The following is a 23601-nucleotide window of genomic DNA, read 5'->3' on the forward strand; positions in this document are numbered from 1 at the left end:
ATTGATCCCTTTAGTGCCCTCGTAGGGAATTCATGGGGTTGACGAAATTAAAACTTAAATTGCCGTGTACCGTGTACTTAAGGGATCAGATAATTATATCACCGTTTCAACTAATTGTTTTGAATGTATTGCCCAGTGTGTTGCCAATGTATTTCGAATAATAATAATAATAATAATAATAATAATAATAATAATAATAATAATAATGCTAAACACTTGTGTCGGTTTAGAGTACAGTAGATGTACAAATACATTTAAACACATAAATCACAGATTCACAGAGTCCTTTCTTGCTATTTTAAGGCCATTTAGTCCAGCCCTGATCCAGCATGTAACTGCAAACACTTACTAAAAATATATTCATCACAATATTCTGAACTGAATTGAATTAATATAAATGAGAAATGCTATCTGGAATCTGACCTACTTCTGCAGCCCCAGGGTGGTTACGAACGTGCAGGAACCTTTCAGTGGTGAGCTTTACCCACAGTATCACAAGAGCCGAATGTCTGGAACGCTGCTTCTGTGGAAAAGGACAGAGATCAATACAGATGGATTCTAGTCAGGGGTGCTGTGAGCTCAAGTCCTCTTGGAGTCCGGGGTTCCCCTCGGGATCAGCATGCCACAAGCTGAGAAACAGCCTGAAAGATGAAGGTAACATCCTGAGATGCAGCAGCTTAACCTTTTCTTTGGTATTAGATAATTGCAGGTGTATGTGTACAGTATGTACAATTTACATGCCAGAAGTAAAGTGGAACTAAGGCTAGACAGTAAATGTCTTCTCTGACAGCGGTTCCAACAAATGAATCCTGTGTTTATGTAAAGATCTCTACACTGTGCATTTCTGTGCTGGATTGCCAGTGGAATTTGCAGTGCTCATGGAGGTCACAATAAAGTCAGAGCACTCTTTTTCCTGACTGTTCCCCTTTGTCTTCCCAGTCTGAAGACCAAGCAGGCCAGTGAAACCAGAGCCCAGGTAATTCCCCAGAGGAGAGCAGACAGAGGGCAGGAGCAGAAGGCTCAGGTACAAGGCTGTCGCTCGCTCAAGGTGGACAGGCTCAAAGTCATCCACCAGAGGTCTAACAGCCAGCGACTTGGGAAGTTAACCTTCTTCCACTATCTGGAGAGAGTCGGAACCATGCGGAGCTTCTGGGAGGGGAAGTTCGGTGATCCGGAGGCCGGCCTGGAAGAGGTAGGATAAGTCGTCTTTTTTTCAACTGTTCCATGAGTCCTGTAATCAACTGTCCTTATGTCACTTCTTTAAAACGTTGCAGGTCCTTTTCGTAGCATTGAAGGGGGCACGTCTGCATGACTTGAAGCTTAGCACAAATGTAGGCCGCCTCAGGAGCAGACTTGGCCACACATGCTGCAAAAGTCAAATGCAGATACATAAGGAATAGAAACACTGAGAGGATATCTGCAAGTGTAGAACATGTCTGTCCATAGACTCCACTACGGAAAAGAAAGAAACATATATACTGTACGTGCAACTATGGGGCTCTGATGTTTAAGATGATAATGAGAACGGGCAACCAAGTAAATCTGTACACAATTCACACCTTAACAAGTTTTCATTATAAATGGTATAATAATACTTATATTCTGCATATCACAAATAACCCAGTTAAATGCGTTTTGTCTGTTGTCTTAAGAGTTTCGAGCTCTAAAACTCCGTTGCAACTTGTCAACGGGTGGAACTGCAGCTGCTTTTTAAACCCTTTTTTGAAATCCATCTAGGAATTTTCCCTCAATTACGGGCCGAAAGTGTTTCTTAATGCGAATGCGGTTTAAAAGATGAAATGTAGTCTGTGTGTCAGGAATCGCAGTACCTCCCTGACGATGTTCCTGTCTTGCCATCCGTGCAGTCGACAAAATCTGCAACACCATTGCTCCAGCAGGGGGCGCTATTGTTGCTCCGAGCGAATGAGAGATACCCGATTCCTTCCCCCCCGCTTGGAAAATCAAGACAGAAATCTCTGGTGTATACAGTACGTTTAGAAAGGATATAAACATATTATCTGCTATGGACTGGCGTGCTGTGCAGGGCGTACCCGCCTTGTGCCCATTGCCTGCCGAGATAGGTTCAGGCACCCCTGCCTGACCCTGGACTGGATAAAGCAGTCAGAAAATGGAAGAATTAATAAATATACGGCATTTTTTGGAACACGTGAAGGTTTATTCGATGCTGAAAAGAGAAGAAAAGAAATACAACGTTTCAGCTGTGGAGCCTTCTTCGAGTGACACCCGAAAAAATCAATATATGATGAGTTATCTAAGAGATACAAATGGAAAACTTTAGATGGTGTTTAAAAAAAATAGATCACTCAGGCGTTTATCAATGCCTCAGGTTGAGCAGACACAACGTGCTATAATAATCAATATTAGACCAGAAGAGGCTGAAGTATCGGAGGTACAGTACTAGAAGCACTTATTGTAACATAAAAGTTAAATCTTCAAGTCCCGGTAGTATTCTGCTATGCCCCTCAGGCATTTTGATTTGATACATATCTATTTCCAGAAGGTTTTCAAAATGTTCCACACGGAAGCTCAATTCTCAGATTGCAGGCGATGGGCATTTGGGGTAATACACAAGCTTGAAGAGGTTATTAGATAGGAATCAGACAGTACAAGTAAGAGATAAATGCTCAAAAGGGGGTAATACAATTAGCGGGGTACCTCATGCATCTGTATTAGGACGGCAGCTCTTCCTAATTTTTGTCATTGAAATTCGTAAAGAATTGGGAAATGGCACTTTCACGTTTTTAATGAGTTACTTGCTGTGAAATCGAGCAGTTTGATTGTTACTTTTCAAAAACAATGCAACAAAATATCAAATGGAGTATAAAGGCATAATGGGTGCACCTCTAGGCACATTGGCCTCTCTACCGTCCTGCTGTCACAGACGTTTATTCTGCATGATAAGAAGTTTGCAATGTTGGGCCACAAGGTGGCGACAACAAACCTAGCTAAATTTGATTTTTCTTCCATAGCATTAAGTATTAACGCAGTATTGTTCAATTTTTACTTCAAAATATTTTTTAAATTTATTTTAAACCAGATGAAATATATGTTAAGTTAATTTAGTTCTCCAACGTCGGTGACTAGCATCTTCATACGGTAGTGTACTGGTAGGTTTCTTTTTTATTCTGAAAATAAAACAAAAACAAAACAAAAAACCAAAAAATGTTACATTTCACTGTTATTTCTTGCTATTACATGTAATACATTATATGCTATTACACCCCATATAGTGAAATGTTGGTACCTTTCACTGTTATTACATGTTATTACATTCAATATGGTTGTGCAGTAACTGACTATGTTTCATAAGAGATTCTTTTGAAGTGAGTCATTTTCAAATAATTCAGAACGTGCACTTCAATGTTGAGAAGTGCAGTAACATATTGGAATATGTAATCAACATGGAAATTTAGATACAAGAGTTTTTATTATTGTGTGAAGGCTTAAGTCCTTAGATGTTTAGGATTTAAGTACTGGATTCAGTGTGATAATACAATGTATTTATACGCTTGCAACAAGAGTGATTGAGTGATTGTTTTTATAACTTTCATACTCTGCGTTAAATGGGTTTAGCCAATTTGTTTCTATAACTGAGAAGTAACTGAAAAGTAAGCCAGAATCTCCACATGAAAAAACACTGTTAACTGACTGATTCAATGTCTGCTCTAAAGAGTTCTTTAAAGACTGTTCTACATTATTATGAACACTAATCCTTGGAATGAGAAATCTGATAATATTTTACTTATAGTTGAACAGGCCTTTGTTTTAGCATAAATGTAGTGACAAGCCTCGATGGGTATACAGTATGGTATATCCAATTGCACAAAGCCTATGTTGATTTCAATGCAAATGTACGGTATTTAATTACAAAGGCCTAGATAAATCTGTCATTGATTCGAGCCGCTGTTTATTAGAAAGCAAGCTGTATCAGAAACAAAGGACATGTTCTGTCCTAACAAAATCTTAACAAGCACATACTGTCTCTGTTACCACATCTTTCCATTTACTAAAGCGTGTGCTGTTTTCTTGCCTGGGTTTAAAAATTAAGGCCAAGGTTGAACTAATACAAAAACACGTGACGCGTTAGGTACAGTAAGTGTTCACAATAACATGTGAACTGCGTCAGAGCTGTACTGTAGACGGATCTGCTTGCAATCAAATCTATTATCTACTTCTGTGTTCTACCAACAGTAGATTTGATTATAACCCCCAATACTAATTTACCTCTACATCTTCCCTTACTGTCAAATCTTGTTGGTTTAAGAACATAATTTTAGAGCGCTTCTTATAATAATTTTTTTTTTTATATATATATACCTTGCCAATATGAAATTTTCCAGGCCTTGCTCCTCTGACACTCAGACCAGCACAGCACGAGCAGTGATTGCGCACGTTTTGCCCCAGGCACGTGTACTGTCAGAGCCACCTGTTCATTCTTCTTTGCTAACCCTGGGTCGCCACAGCAGAGCTAGTCTCAGCTGCAGGAATGAGGCAGCTCTCACATGTACATACAATAACGACTCAGTTGGCAAGTCTCAGAGGTCGCTGTTGTGTTTTAGAAGGATTTTGCTGGTCTACAGAGATCTGCATGGAGTACTGACAAACAGAAAACATGATGGATGGATTAATATTTTTATTCATTTATTCCTTTTTTTAATTGAATAATGTAAGCATGCCCAAAGGGGTTGGGCAGCCAGTTGACCTTGGACCCCTAGAGGTTTTTTTCTCCTTACCAAGGAGTTCTTTGTTCCTCTCCTCCGTTGTCTTCTGGTCTTTTCTGTTCTGTATTCACAACATGTATGGTCACTTGCTTTGTTAAACGCCTTGGGGCAGCCTTGTTGAGAAAGGCCCTAACTAAAAATAAATTGAATTGTGTGGGAGAGCTATCAGCTAGCCCAGACTCAGACCTGTGATGTCTGGGCTGTGGTGTCTCAAAAAACGTACCTTTACCATATTCACTATGAATAACCCCCCCGCCCCCCATCTTTTGTTCCTTTGTTCTGTTAATCAATGTTCTGCTGCCTCTGGAGCAAACACGCATGCCTGAGGTTCCTCCGCTCTCCTTCTCTGGCAGGGGCACACAGTCAAATCAGACATAACGTCTGCCGCTGCATGTCTGAAGTGCTGTGTGTGGAGTTCAGGGATACTCATGTTTCTGCCACTGGCAAAGCGTTGAGTGTACTTGAGATGCAGTGTTCAGTGCTGCTCACAACTCTTTGCCTCCCCCCCCCCGCACCTGTCCCTGACTTGTCAGAGAGACAGCATGTCTTTCCTTATAGGTATCATGCCTGGCACGGAGCTCAGCTTGCGGTGTGACTGGCTTAAACCTCTCTCTGCCTCTGTGTTTCGTAATCAGCAGCCACAAGGCGGAAAACCTGCATGCCCTCTGAGATTTAGTCTTGGCAGTGCAAGAGACCAAACAAAAGTTTCATGTTAAAAGACAACAATGGACAACCTTTTTAAAGGAAAGGACTTTTGGATAGTAGGTAGTGTCTGCCTCGTGGCTTCTCTCCTCTGGCGCAGATTCTGGAATTTTTTCTCCTACAAAAGAAAGAGGTATACATCTTCACCACCAGATTTACAGGTAGTGCTTTTAATTCATTACCAGCCCAAAGGTGTAGTACTTTCTTTTCTAATGGCACAAAACCTGGGTGCATAGAGACAATTGTTGTGGGCGTTCAAACTGTGGCATGGCTAGAGAAGTAATGACATTTCACACTAACAACTTTTCTGTTGCTTCAAAATCTCTGCCCTGGGATACTTCTGTAGCTTGTATTTTCTAGTACAATGTGCCCATTTAAAAGGTAAACAAAACTCCATGCTCTGAAAATTTGTTGTACATGACATAATGCTTTCACAGGGGCGTAGGCCTTAGAAATGATATCCTGCACCTTTGGCATAAATCTGTCTGTCTGGTACCCTGTGCATGTTTCAAAAACACATTTCTGAAGATTTGTCTTAGTTTTGGGGAGTATCTTTTCGTGCTGTTTGGTAGCTCTCTGTTTGTTGGCTGGTCCAAACCAGTGACGTAAAAATCTGAAAGATAAAATCTTTCCAATCGTTTACAAAATGCCTTCAGTGTAAATGATTCAAAGATTATGAAATAAAAATATAATCAGTAATGGGTTTTAATGCCATGCATAGTCACATTCTGATAAAAAGGTTCTAGAACTCTCTATATACAATGGTAAGCCTTATGTGTTACTGAAGAACTGCACATAACATTCATTGGGAGAAGCACTCCTTGAGATGGCTTGATTTTCAAACCTTTCGACTCTCCTGCCAGTCACATACTGTATTCCAAACGTGTTGCTCATGGCGGTGGCCGTCTTCATTGCCAGAGACGTCTCATACATCAGAGAAAGGAAAGGTGGTGGGGCATGTAATTGGCAGTCAGCAGATGGGGCAGAGCTTTGATGGAAGCCAAGCTAAGGCCTTTTGAAAAAGAAACACAGAAATCTTCTTCTTGCTTGGAAAATAATCCTGAGTCACCTGAATCCTCTAAAACTGTGTTTAAATTGTCTTAGTTGGAGAGACGATATGCATTTCGAAACCCAGGGAAACAGCAGGATGGGTATTTTGAGACCCTCATCTCGTCAAAATGATTCTTGTCAGTACTTTAAATGTACAGTACTTTTGGATGCTTCATCTGTTCTTGGGGGGAAAAGGACATTTCTTTTGGTTGCTTACTTGCCTACAAGAGATTGAAAAATCAACCTTCAGAGATTTGCCTGGGCTACAGTATATTTTCAGTGGTTTCGACAATGCCTTGAAAATGCACTGGACTGTGATTTACTGGTAAAACTCTTAGAATAGGCTATTTAATGGTTCAAGAAGGTGAGACCTTGGGAGCTGTGCAATCCCTCTAGTCTAAATGAAAGCATATTGTACAAACTTGTCACACCAGTGCTACTGGCCTGGCATATCCTGAAATAAGCTAACAGAGCAGCATAATGCAATGAAGAGCAGAAATAAGTACTTTATTTTCTTAAAAGATGGATCTTTTGTTGACACTTGTCACTTTAAAGACATGCTGGTAGGCCTTTTGTGTTTGGAGTTGTCATACTGCAGTTACTGCATATTCTCAGAAAAATACATGTAATTTTCTTTGATTCTTTGCTAAATTTCTAAAAAGGAATGTTAAAAGAAATAACTGATTTACTTATTATTGTGCTGCGGTATCAAGATGTGCATTGCTAAATAATACTTCCAAAACTAAAAGCCTAGGAAATCATCGAAGCTAACAGTGTGCTGTAGACACATACTGTCCTCGATTCAATGCATTATCTGTTGTACTGAATGAAAAATGTCTGTTTGACACAAACACACTTCTTTGTTTCATTTCCTTACATTTAACCGTCTTTTTTACAAACCTTTTGTTATATGTTGACTCGTGTTCTGCGGGCAAAGCTGACTTTATACAATCAGAAAGTAGATTCACAAGTAGATCAGGTAGGAGCAAGAGCAAATATTTTCCCATGCTTTCAAAAATGAAACAAGTTTTCATAAAATGTACTTTCAAGTTACTGTAAAAAATTAAAGTTATGAATACTGAGTATTAAACATTGATAGCTTTCTCCATTCTATTACGCTCTCGACAAATAATATCTGATGGGGGTATTTCTTCATCTTCAAATTCATAACCTTGGCATGGCTTGGTACTCAGTATGTGGGTGTGTTGCAAACCATAGTCGTTTTCTCTGTCACACCTGTGAAATATTAAATGAGCAAACCACACTACACTGACACCAAAACCAACAAGTAGGTGCTCTGGTTATTCTGTATATTAAAACACTCCATATACTATAGACTTCAATATATACTGTATACACTCCATAAACATTGATAGCTTTCTCCATTCTATTACGCTCTCGACAAATAATATCTGATGGGGGTATTTCTTCATCTTCAAATTCATAACCTTGGCATGGCTTGGTACTCAGTATGTGGGTGTGTTGCAAACCATAGTCGTTTTCTCTGTCAGACCCGTGAAATATTAAATGAGCAAACCACACTACACTGACACCAAAACCAACAAGTAGGTGCTCTGGTTATTCTGTATATTAAAACACTCCATATACTATAGACTTCAATATATACTGTATACACTCCATACTGTATATCAACATAAAGTACGTCATTTCTAATACACCATATCTGTTATTATAGAAAAATGAAAGGCTATGAAGTGGTTCATGATAGATACTGTAAATGTCAAAGAGTAATGTAAGAGGATACATTCTATTGACAGTGCTGATTCAATAGCCTGGCATGTTGTGAAAGGGCACCCAACTCAGAATTTCCGTGGACTGTTACTGCGGTATCGAGTGTCTGTCCAGGTGTCTCCGTGCACAAACTCCACGATCTGAACTGCCAGTGTAACGAATACGCCCCTGTGTATAACAGGGATCTCAGCCGCCTGGGATGAAGGAAGTCTCCTTTACCTCAGCCAGCAAGTTCCCTGTTGCATGACGCCTGTAACAAAAGCGTTCTTTCCGGACCCCATGCAGACGACACAATCTGGGGTAGAGTGAGGAAAACACAGGGAAAAAGGCATGCTGGGATCAGGAATGAAAACAAGGGGCGTGTCCACAGTGCGCTGGTGTTCGGGGAAGGTGTGACCTCGGCAAACTGTCCGAAACTGAGACCAATGGGGAATCCGAGAGAAGGCAAAATCCAGAACCGGGCGGTCCATCCAAGACAAACAGAATTAAAACTGGAACCGGCAGGAACAGGAACTTTAAAACCTTGACGGGACCAGGCGCTTCCAGGTCCCGGACTTGCCTGGTACAGGAACCAGTGCAGAGCCCGGAACAGAGTGAGCGTCTGGCCTTTATAGGATGGGGGCAGGAACCAGAGGCAGGTGCAGGGAATGAGTACTGAACAAGGAAGGGCTGGAGCGTCCTTAAGAGGAGGGGTTTACGATCGTGACAACGCCAGAGATCCGGGTTCGCGCCCAGGCAGTGAGGGACAAACTGGCAGGGCTGGAGTGGCAAGGGCGGAAACCCCACAGAACCGTTACACCAGCAACTGAATATGCCTAACAGGCTTCCTTTGCAATTCTCCCTGGTTGTCCATTATGAAAATGTTGGTCAAGGCAGCTGTTCTTAGAAAGCATATTCTTTGTACACACTTTGGGAACTGAATACTTGGAACGACAGGGAACCCTGCCGGAAATCCAACATTTTATCGACCGTGCAGCTCAGAAATTTATTGGAAGAATTGGTTTAATCCTCTGCTTTTGAACAGTGCGGACTGTTGGGTGTCTATGTTACACGGCAGAAAACCACGGACTGAGGCGGACAGGTTTTGCAGACGTCTGCTCTTCATTGTGCATAACTCCTAACCGACACAAAACCTAATAAAAAACCCGCCAAGGCACCCAAGTGCCGTAAAGCGGTAACCCCCAAACCAAAAGCGCAACAGCATCGTAAACCCCAGACGGACGCAGTATGCGACATAACAGTCTAGGGTCATGTTGTAACGCATGAAATAAAACCGGTTTCTGAGAGCTGGGAATCCCTGCGGCTTTCAAACTGAAAGCAAAAGCGTCGCTTTTACGAGCTGCCATTTCTTGCACAAGACCAGTTGCTGTAAAAGCTCTGGCACCGATGGAGCTCGGGTATAAATTCTCCAGGGTGTCGGACTGGCAACGATGGGGGGCATCCAACACGCTTGCAGGCGCACAGCTGTGCAAAAAGAGGTGTTAGTCAACAGCCTCGCAAGACACGCATATCTCTGACCTTCAATCACAGCCAAAGAGCTGCTCCGCATGACTCTTCGCTCTCCCCAGCTTTCCATAACGAGAGGCATCCAGCTGTCCGGGAAAACATCCCGTATGTGTCATGGGCAGAAAGCGACGGCTCACCACACACAGACACAGAGATAGACCATTGTGGGCTTTAGCCCTCCCCTTCTGTGTTAGATAAAAAAAAAATAGTTTAGGTAGTAATATGATGGAATTACTTAAATCTTTAAGACTTAACGTGCCTGCATCTTGATGCTAATTACACTGTGCTGGATTGCCCGTATTTAGGCTCAAGACTCTTCAAAACAGCTTCAGTGCTCAACAAATACAGCGGTACCACTGTACTGTGTACAGTACCTGAGCTGAACGCGAGCCCCTGCTTTTACTGACGCACAATAAGTCACTTACAACACGGGGGCAGCATCGAAAGGTTGTTCGCTCCAGAAATGTGAAGTCTAAAAGTGAAAATCCACGTGTTTTTGTGTTTGACGTGTGCTGTGTTTTGAAACATCCTGGAACGCGAGAGTGCACCGCCATTTCTAGACAATGAGAAAAAGAACGAAAAACAAGTAAAACGACTTGTATTGTTGCATATTGTTTATATCTGGAGAGGAGATAAAGGTCCCCCCTTTCGGTAGATGACACGGCTCGTTGTTTTCCCTATAAGCAAACTGCAGGCACTCAGCTCCATCCATAGCAAATTAATGGGATTGGAGGGTTTACAGCTGTGGTAAAATTAGGTTCAGAGCATTCACTGCTTTTGATCACATTGACATATTTGGACAATATTTTTCTTTTAATATGATGTCAAGTTTCTCAGCTAAATGGATGAAACATGGGTGAAACATTTCGTTGTTTAGGTTGAAAAGCTGTGAACAGAAATATGAACTATAGAATGCTGTTGACTACAAAATCATGTCGTAAGTGTGGTGAAATTATTCAGGATGGCAATGCTTTTCAGATTAAAGAAACGCTGTCCCTCCAACTAAAACGAGCCTTTTCCGAGTTTTGAGATTTAAAAAAAAAAGCTAAATTCAATTTGTATTTTTTTTAAGTTTTATTAAATTAATTGCTTAATTAAAAATAAATTCTGGTTCTTAATTTTTACATGGTCTTTTACAGTACGTCGCTGGATTTTCTTTACCGATATGCGTAGCGTCTACTGCACCAATTTGACCCATTTTGTCACAGAGGACATCTGGGCATAATCAGAACCGTGTTGTAAATCAAGCTAAATCTCCAGTGGTTAGTTTCTGTAAGGACCACTGGGAAAAAAGCTGCAGGATTCCCTCTCGTCTTTTCCTGTCAGAAGTTACGAATGGAAGCGGGGCTTCATAAATAACTTCATCAATGTACCCAGCAAGTGTTTAATGTGACACTGCTCAGTTAATCCTGTCCTCACGTTGTAACCTTTTTTCCTGGCGCTGGGTTGTGTTGCGTCACTATAGCAACATTTCTGGGTATTGGACAGGCATCAGAACAGTGGCAGCTCCATGAGTTCAAATGTTAGGTTCCTTCTGTCAGACAGGCCTCCCACATCACCTGATGGTCTTGGTTTTCTAAATTGAGGTATAATGCCTGTGATTAAGTTATCCGTGCAAGCTCTTACGGAAATAAATAAAAAATATGTATTTTTTTCTGTTTGACATATAAAGGTATAAGAGTAGATATTTGGAATTATGAAATAAGAAAACCATTGTCACTTTTTTTGTTTTTTTTTGTCGTAGTCTACAGTATATTGCAACTATACCGTATGTTGTTTGATGTTTCTTTAAAAAAATATCAGTCTTCACTGTGCTGGGATTTGATTTTTTAATTTAAAGTTTAAGGCGGTTTCATAGCACAAAGACTTTTACCTTGACTGCTAAAGTATAGAAGATAGTTAATTTTCTCAAGGCGTCTGTACATTTCTTCTGATTTTGAATTGAATAATATATGTTAAAATCGTATAATGCGCTACTAGGAATTTAAGAATTTAAAGAACTGAATCTTTTTTGCCTTAAACAGAGAAGATTCAGACGGGACATGATTGAACTATTTTAAATCCTCAAAAGCTTTGACAAAATCTGACTAGCAGACGTCTTTAGAATGAATTGTGAAACTCCAACTTGAGGGCGCAAGTGCAAACCATGTGTTTAAAACTGAGGACAAGAGGTACTTCTTTGTACAAAGTGCTGTAGGAATTTGACATGATCTGCCCAGCTGTGTTGTTGAAGTTGATATCACAAGTTCTTTCAAGAAACAGCTGAACAATATCCTTGGATTAATTTGCCAAACTAACCAAAGAAGCTGAAAGCATGCTTTCTTTTGTAAAATTTCAGATTTTCTTATGAGCAAGAGTATGACATAGTAGCTGTTCTCCAGGAATTGAGTGGGGCGATTACCAAGAAAATCAAAGATTTCAGATAACACAAGCCGTGTTTTTTCATCATAGTTGGACATTATTTTCTCATCCCTGGATGAGGCTGTATATTAGACAAGAAAGTGCAGGATTGTTTAAAAAACTCAGAGCACACAAACAATATTATTCTCACACCGACTGACAAACGTTTACATTTGTTAAGTTTACTGTTAAATCAGAAAACGAACGCTGTTAAAAATCTCTGGCTTTATCAGCACAGCAGTCTTTTTAAGAAAATAAGAAAATTAGCTGGATTCTGATCATAACTGCTTTCTGTTTCTGCTGACTGTACTTTTAACTGGTGTTTGACTTGCAGCTTACCAAATTTATCTAATATGATGTTTTCACAGCAGAAGGGTTTAAAAGACCATGTCACGATGAAGCCCGAAAAGTCACACTGGCCTACAGTACCACGGTCAGCATGTTTGTGAGATGGAAGCAAGGCTTACATTTCTCCAGTTAGACTTCTTGAGGACCTGCTGCTCCAGAGTTACATTGGACAATGTAGTGGTCCTCCAAGCCAGAGATATTTTCTTTCCACTGCAGGAAATTAAAATCCCCTGATAATTAAAACAATCAAAGTGATGCTGGATTGTGTTTCATCCAATACTACTGCATTGAGCAGATGAAGATGTTAAACCTTCTGTTATTCCTATTCTTAGCCTGGCGGTAAATGGTATCCCCTGTGGCTTGGTCTGTTAATTATAATGAGTAAGCTATCTTTCAGTGTGTTGCATGCAATGTCGTGTAACAGGTGTCACACAACGTAATAGCATCCCTGCAGGTTGAGAAGTTACAAATATCACAAAAATTCAAAACTCTGCATTGATGGTTCAACTTAAAATGCCACTGCAGTACAGCCATGTGTTCCTGTAGTTAGGAACACTAAAGGAATTACAAACGCCAGCAAGGAATTTACAAATAATGCACACACATTTCTTTTTAAAAAAGGGTCTTAAATTTTTAAACCCGCTATGTTTCTATTTCTCCCAGCCCTGTCGCATAGCACCACCTTCTGGCTATTCTGAATGCTTCTTCCATTTCAATTTAGGATGACTGATATCTGTATTATATATCCATCCACTGTGGATTCGACAGTTGTTTTGTTATGACTGGGATCATAGCAGTGAGCCCTGAGTGAAGTCATTCATCTTCTGACATGTTGCAATCTCTACAGTGACTTACAGGTGGGTCAGTGCTGTTTGAAGCAGAGGTGTATCCATCATTGGTACCGTATTAGAGCACCAGCAGGTGGGTCAGTGCTGTTTGAAGCAGAGCTGTATCCATTATTGGTACCGTATTACAGTACCAGCAGGTGGGTCAGTGCTGTTTGGGGCAGAGGTGTATCCATTATTGGTACAGTATTACAGTACCAGCAGGTGGGTCAGTGCTGTTTGGAGCAGAGGTGTATCCATTATTGGTACAGTATTACCAGCAGGCTGGTCAGTGTTGTTTGAGGCAGGTATTTGAGGTATATTCCAAGCTATTTGAGTGCTATTTGAGGTAGAGGTATACAGTATCCGTAACTGGTACAGTATTGCCAAGAGCTTCCAGATTCCTGGTAAGCTATAGAAGTCTGAATCTATATAAATGAGAGCCTGAAGTTTCTCTGGGAAGTTCAGTGCTGTGCTATGGTGTGGAATCAGCCTCCTGCAATGACTCTGTATGACAGGCAGGTGGCAGCATTACTTCTGAACAGAAGGAGAGCTGTGAAAGAACATTTCATCTCTTAGTTTCTCAGTTTTCCCATTTATCTGTGATCATGGTGATCCATCCACAGTACACACGGTAGGATAAGCCTCCCGAACCTGCAGTATCTTTGTAGTATCTTTGTTGCGGTTCTACAATCCACAGAAGAGGAGCAAGGGATCTGTCAGACACATCTGGGCTGCACTCTGTTAGCAAGTTTTCTCGGGTGCTAGCTGTGGGTCAGCTTTCGAAGGTCACATGAAAAAATGACCGAATGTCGTCTAAAGTTTCAGATTGAACCTCAAAAACATTGTGCACTAACAAAATTCAGTTACAATTCTTTTTTGTTTGTTATATTTTGATGTGTTTTAAAGTGTTTTGACATACAGTATATTGTAGTACAGTATATTGTTCCACTACGCAGGATTCTCCATTTTCCAGACGACTTTATAATAAATATTAGCCAAAAGGAGTCTGTGGAGCCGTAGCCTATCCTAGCAAGTAAGGGCACGAAGCAGGGTACTCCCCGGATGAGACACCAGCCTCACATACTGTATACGGTACCAGGGAAGCCAATCAACCCACCAGCGTGTTTTCGGACTGTAGTTGGAGGAAACTGGTGCACCTGGAGGGAATCCACAGGAACGTGGGGAGAACATACAAACTCCACACAGACAGCACCCTAGGAATTTCATCCAGGGCCCCATTGCTGCAAGTCAGCAACGCTAACTGCTGCACCACCGCGCCGCTCCGATCTCATTTCGGCATAGAGCAATCTATTTTCATACATTCAAGTCAATATAAGAAGGGGGGTTATTTACAGTATGATTGTTATTCATTATCGCTGGCTTCTGAATAGCTCTTTTCCTCCCAGAGCGTTTCACATAGAGCAAGGGACACATTTCGTGGGAGTGGGGGTGCGCTACAACAATTATGAGTCAGCTGTCCCATGGCACAGAAGAAGAAACCTGTGTGAAGAAGTGAGAAAATGCTTCACCCACTCAATTAGAGGGGAACACTTGGTACAGTAGGCCAGACTGAGCAAGCCTGAGCTGGAATTTATCCAGGATACTGGGGTTAGCACCCCTGCTCTTACAAACAGCGTCATGGGGTCTTTAAAGAGTGCAAGGAGTCAGGACCTTCACTGAAATTATCATCGGAAGAATGGCATTCATGCAGCACAGAGTCCCTTACTCCTTACTCCAGCACTGGTTTAGACATTCTGGATCAGAGGGGAAGGGTTTCACCCAGGGGTTCACCACACACAGCAGCAAACTGGTTTTCCATAGAGGTCTCCCATCCCAGTACCCATCAGGCCCTGCCCTTCTTAGCTTCTGAGCTCTGACCGAATCGGGCTACACCGTGGAAACACTTGGTGGTTATTTATTTTTGCTTTACCACAGGGTTCAGCTGCTGTAGCTCCAGGAAGATTAATACAGGAATAAATAACAAAGCAGAAAGGAATTCCCAGCTGAAAAGTAGATGAAAGGAATTACATTTCGGCCGCAGAGTCTTCTTGAGGTGTGACGAGGAAAGAGGGAAGGAGCAGGAATATGCAGATGTCCCAGGATGGGTTTGAACAAAAGAAAAAGCCTGTGAGAATGGACGCACCAGGTGAAACAGGGCGCTTCCTCTCACCCTATTCGAACCTCTGCAGATGAAATAACATACGAGAGTTTTTCCATTACGGGTCATAACGACATGTTTCTGTATCGTCAAAAACAGTCGTACTGGCTTCATCCAATTTGGCAGACAGAAGAAGGGGAGAGGAAAAAGGAAAGTGGATCACTTAATATATCAGCACAGTTTGTTCTGACGGATGCTTCTTACGTTTGAAGGACTAGTTTTTGTATCCCAGCCAGAGAGCTAATACCGCCAAGGTCATGCTCTTATGCCGCGTATTTTGTACTCACTCTAAATATAAATCTTAATTTACACAGGGGAATACAATTATTTTAAGTTGTTTCATTCAAACCCCCTGCAGTGTTTTTCTTCCACTATAAAGTTTGCAGGTAACCAACATTTAAATTTGACAAGGTATTTAATTTATTCTATATTCTCATTTTCAAGAAATGTCGATCCTTTCTTGAGCTGGAGTTTTGTTTTGCCTTTTCTTTTGTCTTCCTGTGTCTGATATCAAGGTTCGAATTTCTGTAAAAGAAGGAAAAAGAAATTCCAGGATAACTAGCGCATCGGGTACATGCAGCAAACATACGAACAGCGTTCTCAGTATGGCCTTGCATCCATACCATGAAAAGCAGGAGAGTGCCATGTGTTTTTAAGATGAGTTCTGGTGCTGTCTTCAATGGTGGCAGAATAGGTTCAGTGGGTATTGCTTTTTCCTGCTTGGCAAATCTTTCTATATAAAGAGCACCCAGAGCATTAGGGGGCTCCCGATCGGTCCTGCTTAAATTACAGTGTCAACCGCGGGACTGTGGGTGATAAATGTGTTCTTGGGCTTATGTAATATCCTTTCAGCTGAAGCTTGCTGCATCTGTTTATTCCTTTCAGCGTCTGTCTAAAAGCGATAGCACCCTCACTTGCTATGAACGGAAAACAGCGACCAGGGATGAGAACGGCTCTTGGGGCAATTGCACCATATCCACTTTTAACCTGTCTCTGTTGTAGAGCTGAAGTTTATTTATTTGACTTTCTCACAAGTTAAATAAACACCATAAATGGTTTGGAGACTGCCATTAGTATAATGAAGACAGAGTATAATCTTTTTTCTTCATCCCTTACCAGGAATAAGGGCTTTCTGATGGTGGGTGAAGAGTGATGGGAGTTTCTTGATTATTCATCTGCTTAGTTTATCACAGTTGTTCCAAGACTATAGAAAATTGCAATTGAATGGTCATCTTTAAACTTGTTTGGATGGGTTATTTAGAAACAGGGCTGTACTCTCCTGGTTTAAAAATACAGGGCTTCCTTGCATATTAATTTACAGTATGCTGTGTATTCACAGAACAAAATAAAACTACAGTTTCATCTCATCCCTAGCTGCTTAGAAGGGCTGGCAACACGGATTCCTCTAATTTCAAAGGGTAGAATTATGTCCTACTTGTGAATTACTAATTACTTATGAATTAGTGCCAGCTCATCCAACACATGTTAAATGTTACTGTTCTGCACATCGAACCCACTGCCGTCTATGAAGGTAATCCACACAAAGCTTTGGTTCTCTGCCAAAGAGGACTTGGCTCCACTGCTGGCGAGTTCACATGACGTGTTGCTCCTACATACCGATGTCATGAACATGTTCCCTTTCTGGAGGGCATCTTGGTTCCTTTTGGTGGTTTTTCACCAGACATGACATTCAGCAGATCAGAACATCTCATCACCTGTGTGCAGACAACACTGGGCATCGCAGTAGATCACAAATGATCCCTTAATCATAATGACACCCAAAACATTCCATCATTATCCAAAAGCCTTATATAATTTTTCTGAAAACACACATACATGAATAGAAATTTATTTTCATGTTTTGATGCTCGTTGTACAGTATGTACAGTATACATTATACATGACATACAGCATATGTCCCGTATGGTGGAAAGTTTTTTGTGCTTCTGACCATAGAGTACAACCTGCCTCTGAAGATGGTTAGAGACACAGGACACTAGTTTTCAATCTTCTTTCTTGTTTTTGTTTATAAGGAAATGAGGTCTAAATGATATGTCCAATGTTAAAAAACAATAAAATACAAAGATAGATTCTTTCTTTCCTTCATTTTTAAGTAGGAGAGGCAGCAGATTTATTGTAAAGCCAGTCTTTTATTTGATGCACCAAAGCTATTTTATTTGCACTTATCCATGTAACATCTTTTTTTAGTTTTAAAAATACAAAGAATAAAAAACATGAATAATAGGAGCTCATATTCTGCAAATGGGGTGTTAATTAAACGTGTTTTAAGCATCTTACAATGCTATCACATCTGTAAGAGTTTCTGGGCCTTGTCACTCGTTAGCATCAGGAACTGGTTCAAGGGTTTGTGTCTGCATTTCAGATTCCACTTAACTGTCACAGTTATTGTCCTTTTACTTTGAACCTGTAACTTGATCAGTTCCCAGTTGTACAGTATAAAAATACAAGCTGATATGCTTGTGTATTGCTGTGGACACTAGGGAGATAATGGATATTAGTGTTTAAGATTTTAGGCTGGCATGAATTTCGAGTTACTAGACAAACCTAACTACATGTAATGGGTCCCTAGCAATCCTAGATGTAGATATGTACATAGTCAAACTTGTACATTTGATAATGCCAGCATCCCAGCCACCCCTGAGCAGAGTGACTAAGACAAGACCTTTCAAGCCATGAAAGGTTGTCAGCATTAAGCTATTTGCAGACTGTGAATGGGATTCAGTATTTCAGGGGTCATAGGCTACCCCTCTTGTTAACAACACATCACATCCCTAATATTATATTTCTTATTAGCGATTGCCTTCATTTTAACATTTTCACTTGGACTACAAAAATATTACCTATTTTATTTTAAAAGGGCATTTTGCATACATTATCCTTCACTTATGTTATTTATCTTCAACAGAATGATGGATATTGATTAAACCATCTGATTCAATCTCATTCTTTGCTTTAGTTATTCACCCCATATGTTAATTTATTTATCATGATGTAAATCCTGGATGTTTTTCAAAATCAGAATTGGACATTCTAAGCTTAAATTAACAAAAACTGTATTGTAAAAATACAAAAATGAGGAAGTGCTTATCAATTGAATACAGTATTTACATTTTCAGGAAGAAAAGGTAACTAGGGTTTGAGCATGTTCATCTTGATTTAAATGAATGCGTTTGATTGAATATACTACAGTAGCTGTATTTAGAATTTTCGCATCAAGATAGACTCTAACGTGAACAGAACTATTTTTTAGAACTATTGAAAAGTCTTATCTTAATACTGTCTGTCAGTCTCCAGTTTTCAGGCAGCTGTGTGGAGGTTAGAGCTCTGGACCAGAGGATTTCAGATTCAAATACAGGGAATCTGAGTGCTTACTGTAACTCAGATTGTTTGAGTTAATGCTGTGCTGTATAAAAAGGACTCCAGGTCAACGAATTTGTTCTCAATTTATTCAATTGATAAAATAAAAAAAAAACACATGTGCACTTAAAAGTTTTGGATTGCTCTTCTGCTTTGAGTTCAAAAGAATGTACTTCTAGACTGACATTTTCTGTAAACTTAAACAAATTAATAGCTTTTTTGAGAAAGATCAGTATAGACATTTTCATCTTCTTCTACTCACTGTGCAGTGAAATGATCCAGATGATGACATCTTCAGATGTTGAAACTGTTTCTGGTTATTTGGAGTTCACATTAAGTTCTATTGCATGAGTTTATTAGGTACATGATAAGGGTTCCAGTTACCACCTCTAAGTAAATGTGGAGCCAACATTCTTAACTGTAGATTGCGTCTCGTGACGCATTCCAAACTTGTTAAACGTTAGAAGAAGGATAGGAAATATATTTTCTATATCATCTCACACTTTTAAGTAGATTTACAGAATCAGTGTCAATGAAAACTGAGGATTCTTTAAATGGTACACTTGCAAGTTCCAAAAAAGGCATGGAGTATATTTTAATTAGGGGACATAATTGTATTATCTCCACATTATGTAAATGATAGGATTGTTTATTGGAAGAAAAACCTGTGTATAATGAACTGAAAATGATCCAGGGGATTCCTATTGAGCAAAAGCTGGATGGTAAAATACAGTAGGAGGTCAAGTATTCCTGACAACAAAAAAGAGGGAGAAACATTTGTATATATTTGTGGGCTGTGTGAAGAGTGTGGAAAAGCCAGGAACAGATCCTGATATTACTTGTGCTGTAATAGAAAGCTGGACACCTAAGTTAACAGGACCTTACATTACTACTTGCATCAGAAGCTGATTTTTGCAGATTTACTTAGTCTTTGATCTGTGGAATAAACTAAAACAACACCATAACTGTTTTAACACATACGCGTATTGAGCCGTTTTCATAAAACTGTCATCCACAATCACTGCTTTTATTTTTGGAGTACTCGAAATTCTTTTGTGAGGTGACCGTAGCAGTTCCCATGGGCACGGTTAATTTCTTCATCCATTCGATTTTCTATGTTATTCATTAAAAAAAGAGGGTCAAGATTGTGTTGCAAGCTGTATGTCCTAGATTTTACTGACACCTGGCAACTGAACTGCCAGCACGGCTTAGCACTTAACTCGTCTCATATGTCATGCTGCTTAGCCCTTGCCAAATTCCTTGTGGGCTCAGATAGCCTTGTCCATTCCTTTGCTGACGTAAATGAATGGTCACCATTTAGGGAAGATGGCCTATCCTATTCTTAATACCCAGCCAGGTTTAGAGGGATGCAGGCACTTTGAATGGAGAACAAGGGACACAAGGACAGGGTCTAGATCAGCTGGCGAGCTCGCCTCACTGTGCTGATTGTCCCTGTCACACAGAAGCAGATTATACCGTACAGCTAGCCTTTGCTTTTCTTCATGCACCGAATCTTTATATACTGTACTAAGAGGCCTGGTTTTTGAAGGAAATTTTCATTTTTTTTAGACTCTCATCGGACAATTCCTTAAGCTTTTGAAAAAAGGAGGGGGGAGAAAATTGGGGTGAGCTTTTCTCAAAATCTGTTTAAGATAAAACAAAAAACATTTATTTTAATTTGGGGACTTTTTCAACCTCTCAGTCTGTGCCAGCAGTGACTTGTCAGAAGGATAAAGGAAGCATACCTCTATACAATGAGCACACCAGCTAAACAGAGTTCAACCTTGGTTAATTCATTGGCGAAGGTCTATGACCCAAACGCCATGCACAGTCAAGGGCCTACGGGCATCCCAGCAACACCTCGCAAGGTTGCTGGGGAGCCGAAGAAGCCGGCTGCTGATAGCGCCAACCTCTTAGACGTCAAGATTGATTCCTTGAACCGCAAGATGGACAAGCTCATCAACATCCAGGAGAAGGTCCTTCGCAAGCTCGATGGATTGTCACAGGACATCGACGGAATAGAACAAGAGGTAGAAACGCTCAAGGTGGACAAAGAGGGGAGCCAACCCGCCAAATCACCCAAAACAGAGTCCTTCCCTGACATGAAGCTAATCTGCCAAGAGCTGACCAGCATGCTTTCAGTGGTGAACCAAAGAACCGAGCAGCAGGCTAAAAGGTTGGATGGGATGGAGAAAATAGTCCTCAGCATCCAGCAGGTCATCAGCTTTATTGGGGAGACAGTGAAGACCTCGAAGGTTATGGAGCTTATTTTCAAAAGCCAGTCTCCTCTGAAAGGCAGTGTTGCTTCCCCTGTGGACAGACAGAAAGACAGTAAGAATAAGCAGACTGTCAAGAGGCACGCGTCCTCTGACAAAAGCGAGGTTGTGACCAGTAAGAGAGTTGACAAGGTGAGTAATCTCGACTTGGTTTCACCTGGAAGACATTGCCGTAGGCCCTCAGGAAAACTGAGGAAGACAGAAAACGGACAGAAAACAGTTTCCGTTTTCCTGCATGCACAGAAGTAGCCTCAATTCTGAATTGTGAATAGATCATTGGCCGTCCCACACCCGTGGAATGTTGGCAATTTACATTAAAAGGCACATTAAAGATTAGATCAATTATCATCTATCTGTTACTAATACATACAGTACTATAAACAATTTTTTTATTTATTTGTTTTGCTATGTGACACTTTTTCATAATAAAAAAACAACAACGTACAGGCTATTAATAATATCTTGAACAATCTGAGATCTAGATTCTAGATTCCAAAACAATTGGTAGTGTTTTTTCCCCATATATATTGTAAACAATTAATGAGTGCAATTAATTTGTCAATTTGGATTAGATTTCTGCGTTTTGCTTTAGAATCATGTTTCTACCCTCTAAAGATGTACAGGTGCGGTGCAGTGCTCCATTTCCAGCTCTAAGTAATTGAAATAAAAAACTCGGGTCATAAAAGCAAAAGAAGGAAAAGAAAAATGTTACTTGCTGCTGGAAAGTGTTTCCCTGAATTAGATGAAGTACAGGTAAAAAATGGCTCAGACTGTTTACAAACCTACAGATGTGAAGCGGGCCTGCTATAAATATCTGGATAACATCACAGACTAAGACTTGTACTGTATAAAGATTTGCAGGTACAAGATCCCTTTCATATTTGGCTTAAGCACTGTATAAGCAGTTGGCAAGGAAGATGCTGGCACACAGCAAGGTAAGACGAATCCATGTTTGGGTCCCAAAGTAAACACCACCGTGTTCCTTCGTGTCTGCTTTCTCCAGAACGGACTGACCTGAAAAGTTCCCCCACAGACATCTGTGACCCCCGAGATATAGACATCAGATTTCCAAAATCTGATCAAATCAAATATAACGGTTTGGAACGAACTACTGGTTGCGTCCTCTAATTGGCATTCAGAGTAGACAATTACTTTGAAGGAAAACAGTCCCTTTAGGTTTGCCGTTTAGAAAGTATACAGTGACAGCCATATTTTCTGGGTATCCAGTTTGTGCCATTTTACCGGTATTCCATAGCTGGAAGTTATTTGCTGCCTTGCCAAATTAAACTCACAAAAATGTGTGTGATAAACCAAAAAAGGCAGATAAGATTTTGAAAAAAAAAAACCCAGTAAACCTCCCCTTGCAGTTTTCTTCACAGCTGAAAAACAAACAGGGTCAGTGGAAGGTCAGTGTTTTGGAAGATCAAGGGGATCACGATTGGCCTTTGATGCCGATCTTGCACCAGGGTTGAAATGCACTGGGGCTTTGCACCTTCCCAGACTAGCAGGGACACCGTTCCGAGTCGCCCTGTCTTCATTAAATTAACAGTGACCCCTACCGGCGAGGCAACAAGAAGGGAGCACTCTGAGGAGGGGGGAGGGAAGCTATCGGTCAGTCTGTCTGTGGTTAACACTGACAAAGAGCCAGGTGCAGAGGAGGTAAAAGACGAAGAATCGCTTATGAATGTTCTGCTTACTGTTGAAGCAAGCTGGATGAAGACGTTTGGGGAGCAATGCGTTAGACGGATGTGTTGAGATGAGTCCAGTTAGTCTCTGAAGTTGGCAGCCCCCGGTTCTGGCCTCCACTCTGAAGCTGGGATCAGATGGCAAGAACTTGTGAAGAGTCAGCTTTGCTCAGGGGACATTCTGTAATAACATTGACGGAACCCAGAATAAAGTTATCAGGTTCTCATACAACAGTTCTCGCACACATCTCAAACATTTCATTTGAAATATCTGTTGCAAATTCTCTTTCACATTTAAATGCAGCTATGGATCATGATTCGTGGTGCATCTAATGGGCAATTATTGATGTAAGAGACGGTTAAAAACGCTTACTTTCAAAATGTGATAGTGTGTAAACAAGCATTAGATATAAATAAGATGCTTTGAAAGGATAAATATAGTAATGAGGTTACAGATAAGTGATGACTGATATACATTACACAAGCTGCTGTATGGGGATAGGGACAGGAGTATTTACATGCCATGTGACATAAACTGGTAACGATAATAATTGTCTGCATTTGTGTAGCATTTATCATCCCAAAAGGGACCCACTTCATGTGGCAGCCATTCTGCACCAACAACCACACTCTACAGCTGCTCAGCTGGAGAAGGGAGAACCGACTTCATTAATTGAATTAAGGGGGAAATCTGCACAATCAGATTGTGTCAGCTCAGTTAACACTATTCTCGTGGCAACAGCACCAACGTGAATGGCCGCTCACCTGTACTTTTCA

General features: G+C 40.7%; 1 protein-coding gene across 4 annotated transcripts in view; it reads left to right on the forward strand.

Annotated features, from left to right (window-relative positions):
• Positions 1-23601, forward strand: part of mylk4a (myosin light chain kinase family, member 4a) — a 56382-nt gene that overhangs the window by 13750 nt on the left and 19031 nt on the right. For 2 of the 4 annotated variants that reach the window (XM_088644031.1, XM_088644032.1), the window contains exon 1: positions 20202-21271. In XM_088644031.1, the coding sequence (XP_088500157.1) occupies positions 20618-21271 (654 nt within the window). In that variant the 5' untranslated portion in view covers positions 20202-20617. Of the gene's footprint in view, positions 1-939; positions 1193-5367; positions 5606-20201; positions 21272-23601 lie in introns of those variants that run through there. The other 2 variants (XM_088644033.1, XM_088644034.1) reach the window with 2 other exon arrangements.

The sequence above is a fragment of the Lepisosteus platostomus genome, chromosome 8 (assembly GCF_059453375.1).
Source record: "Lepisosteus platostomus isolate fLepPlt1 chromosome 8, fLepPlt1.hap1, whole genome shotgun sequence".
Classification (NCBI taxonomy): domain Eukaryota; kingdom Metazoa; phylum Chordata; class Actinopteri; order Semionotiformes; family Lepisosteidae; genus Lepisosteus; species Lepisosteus platostomus.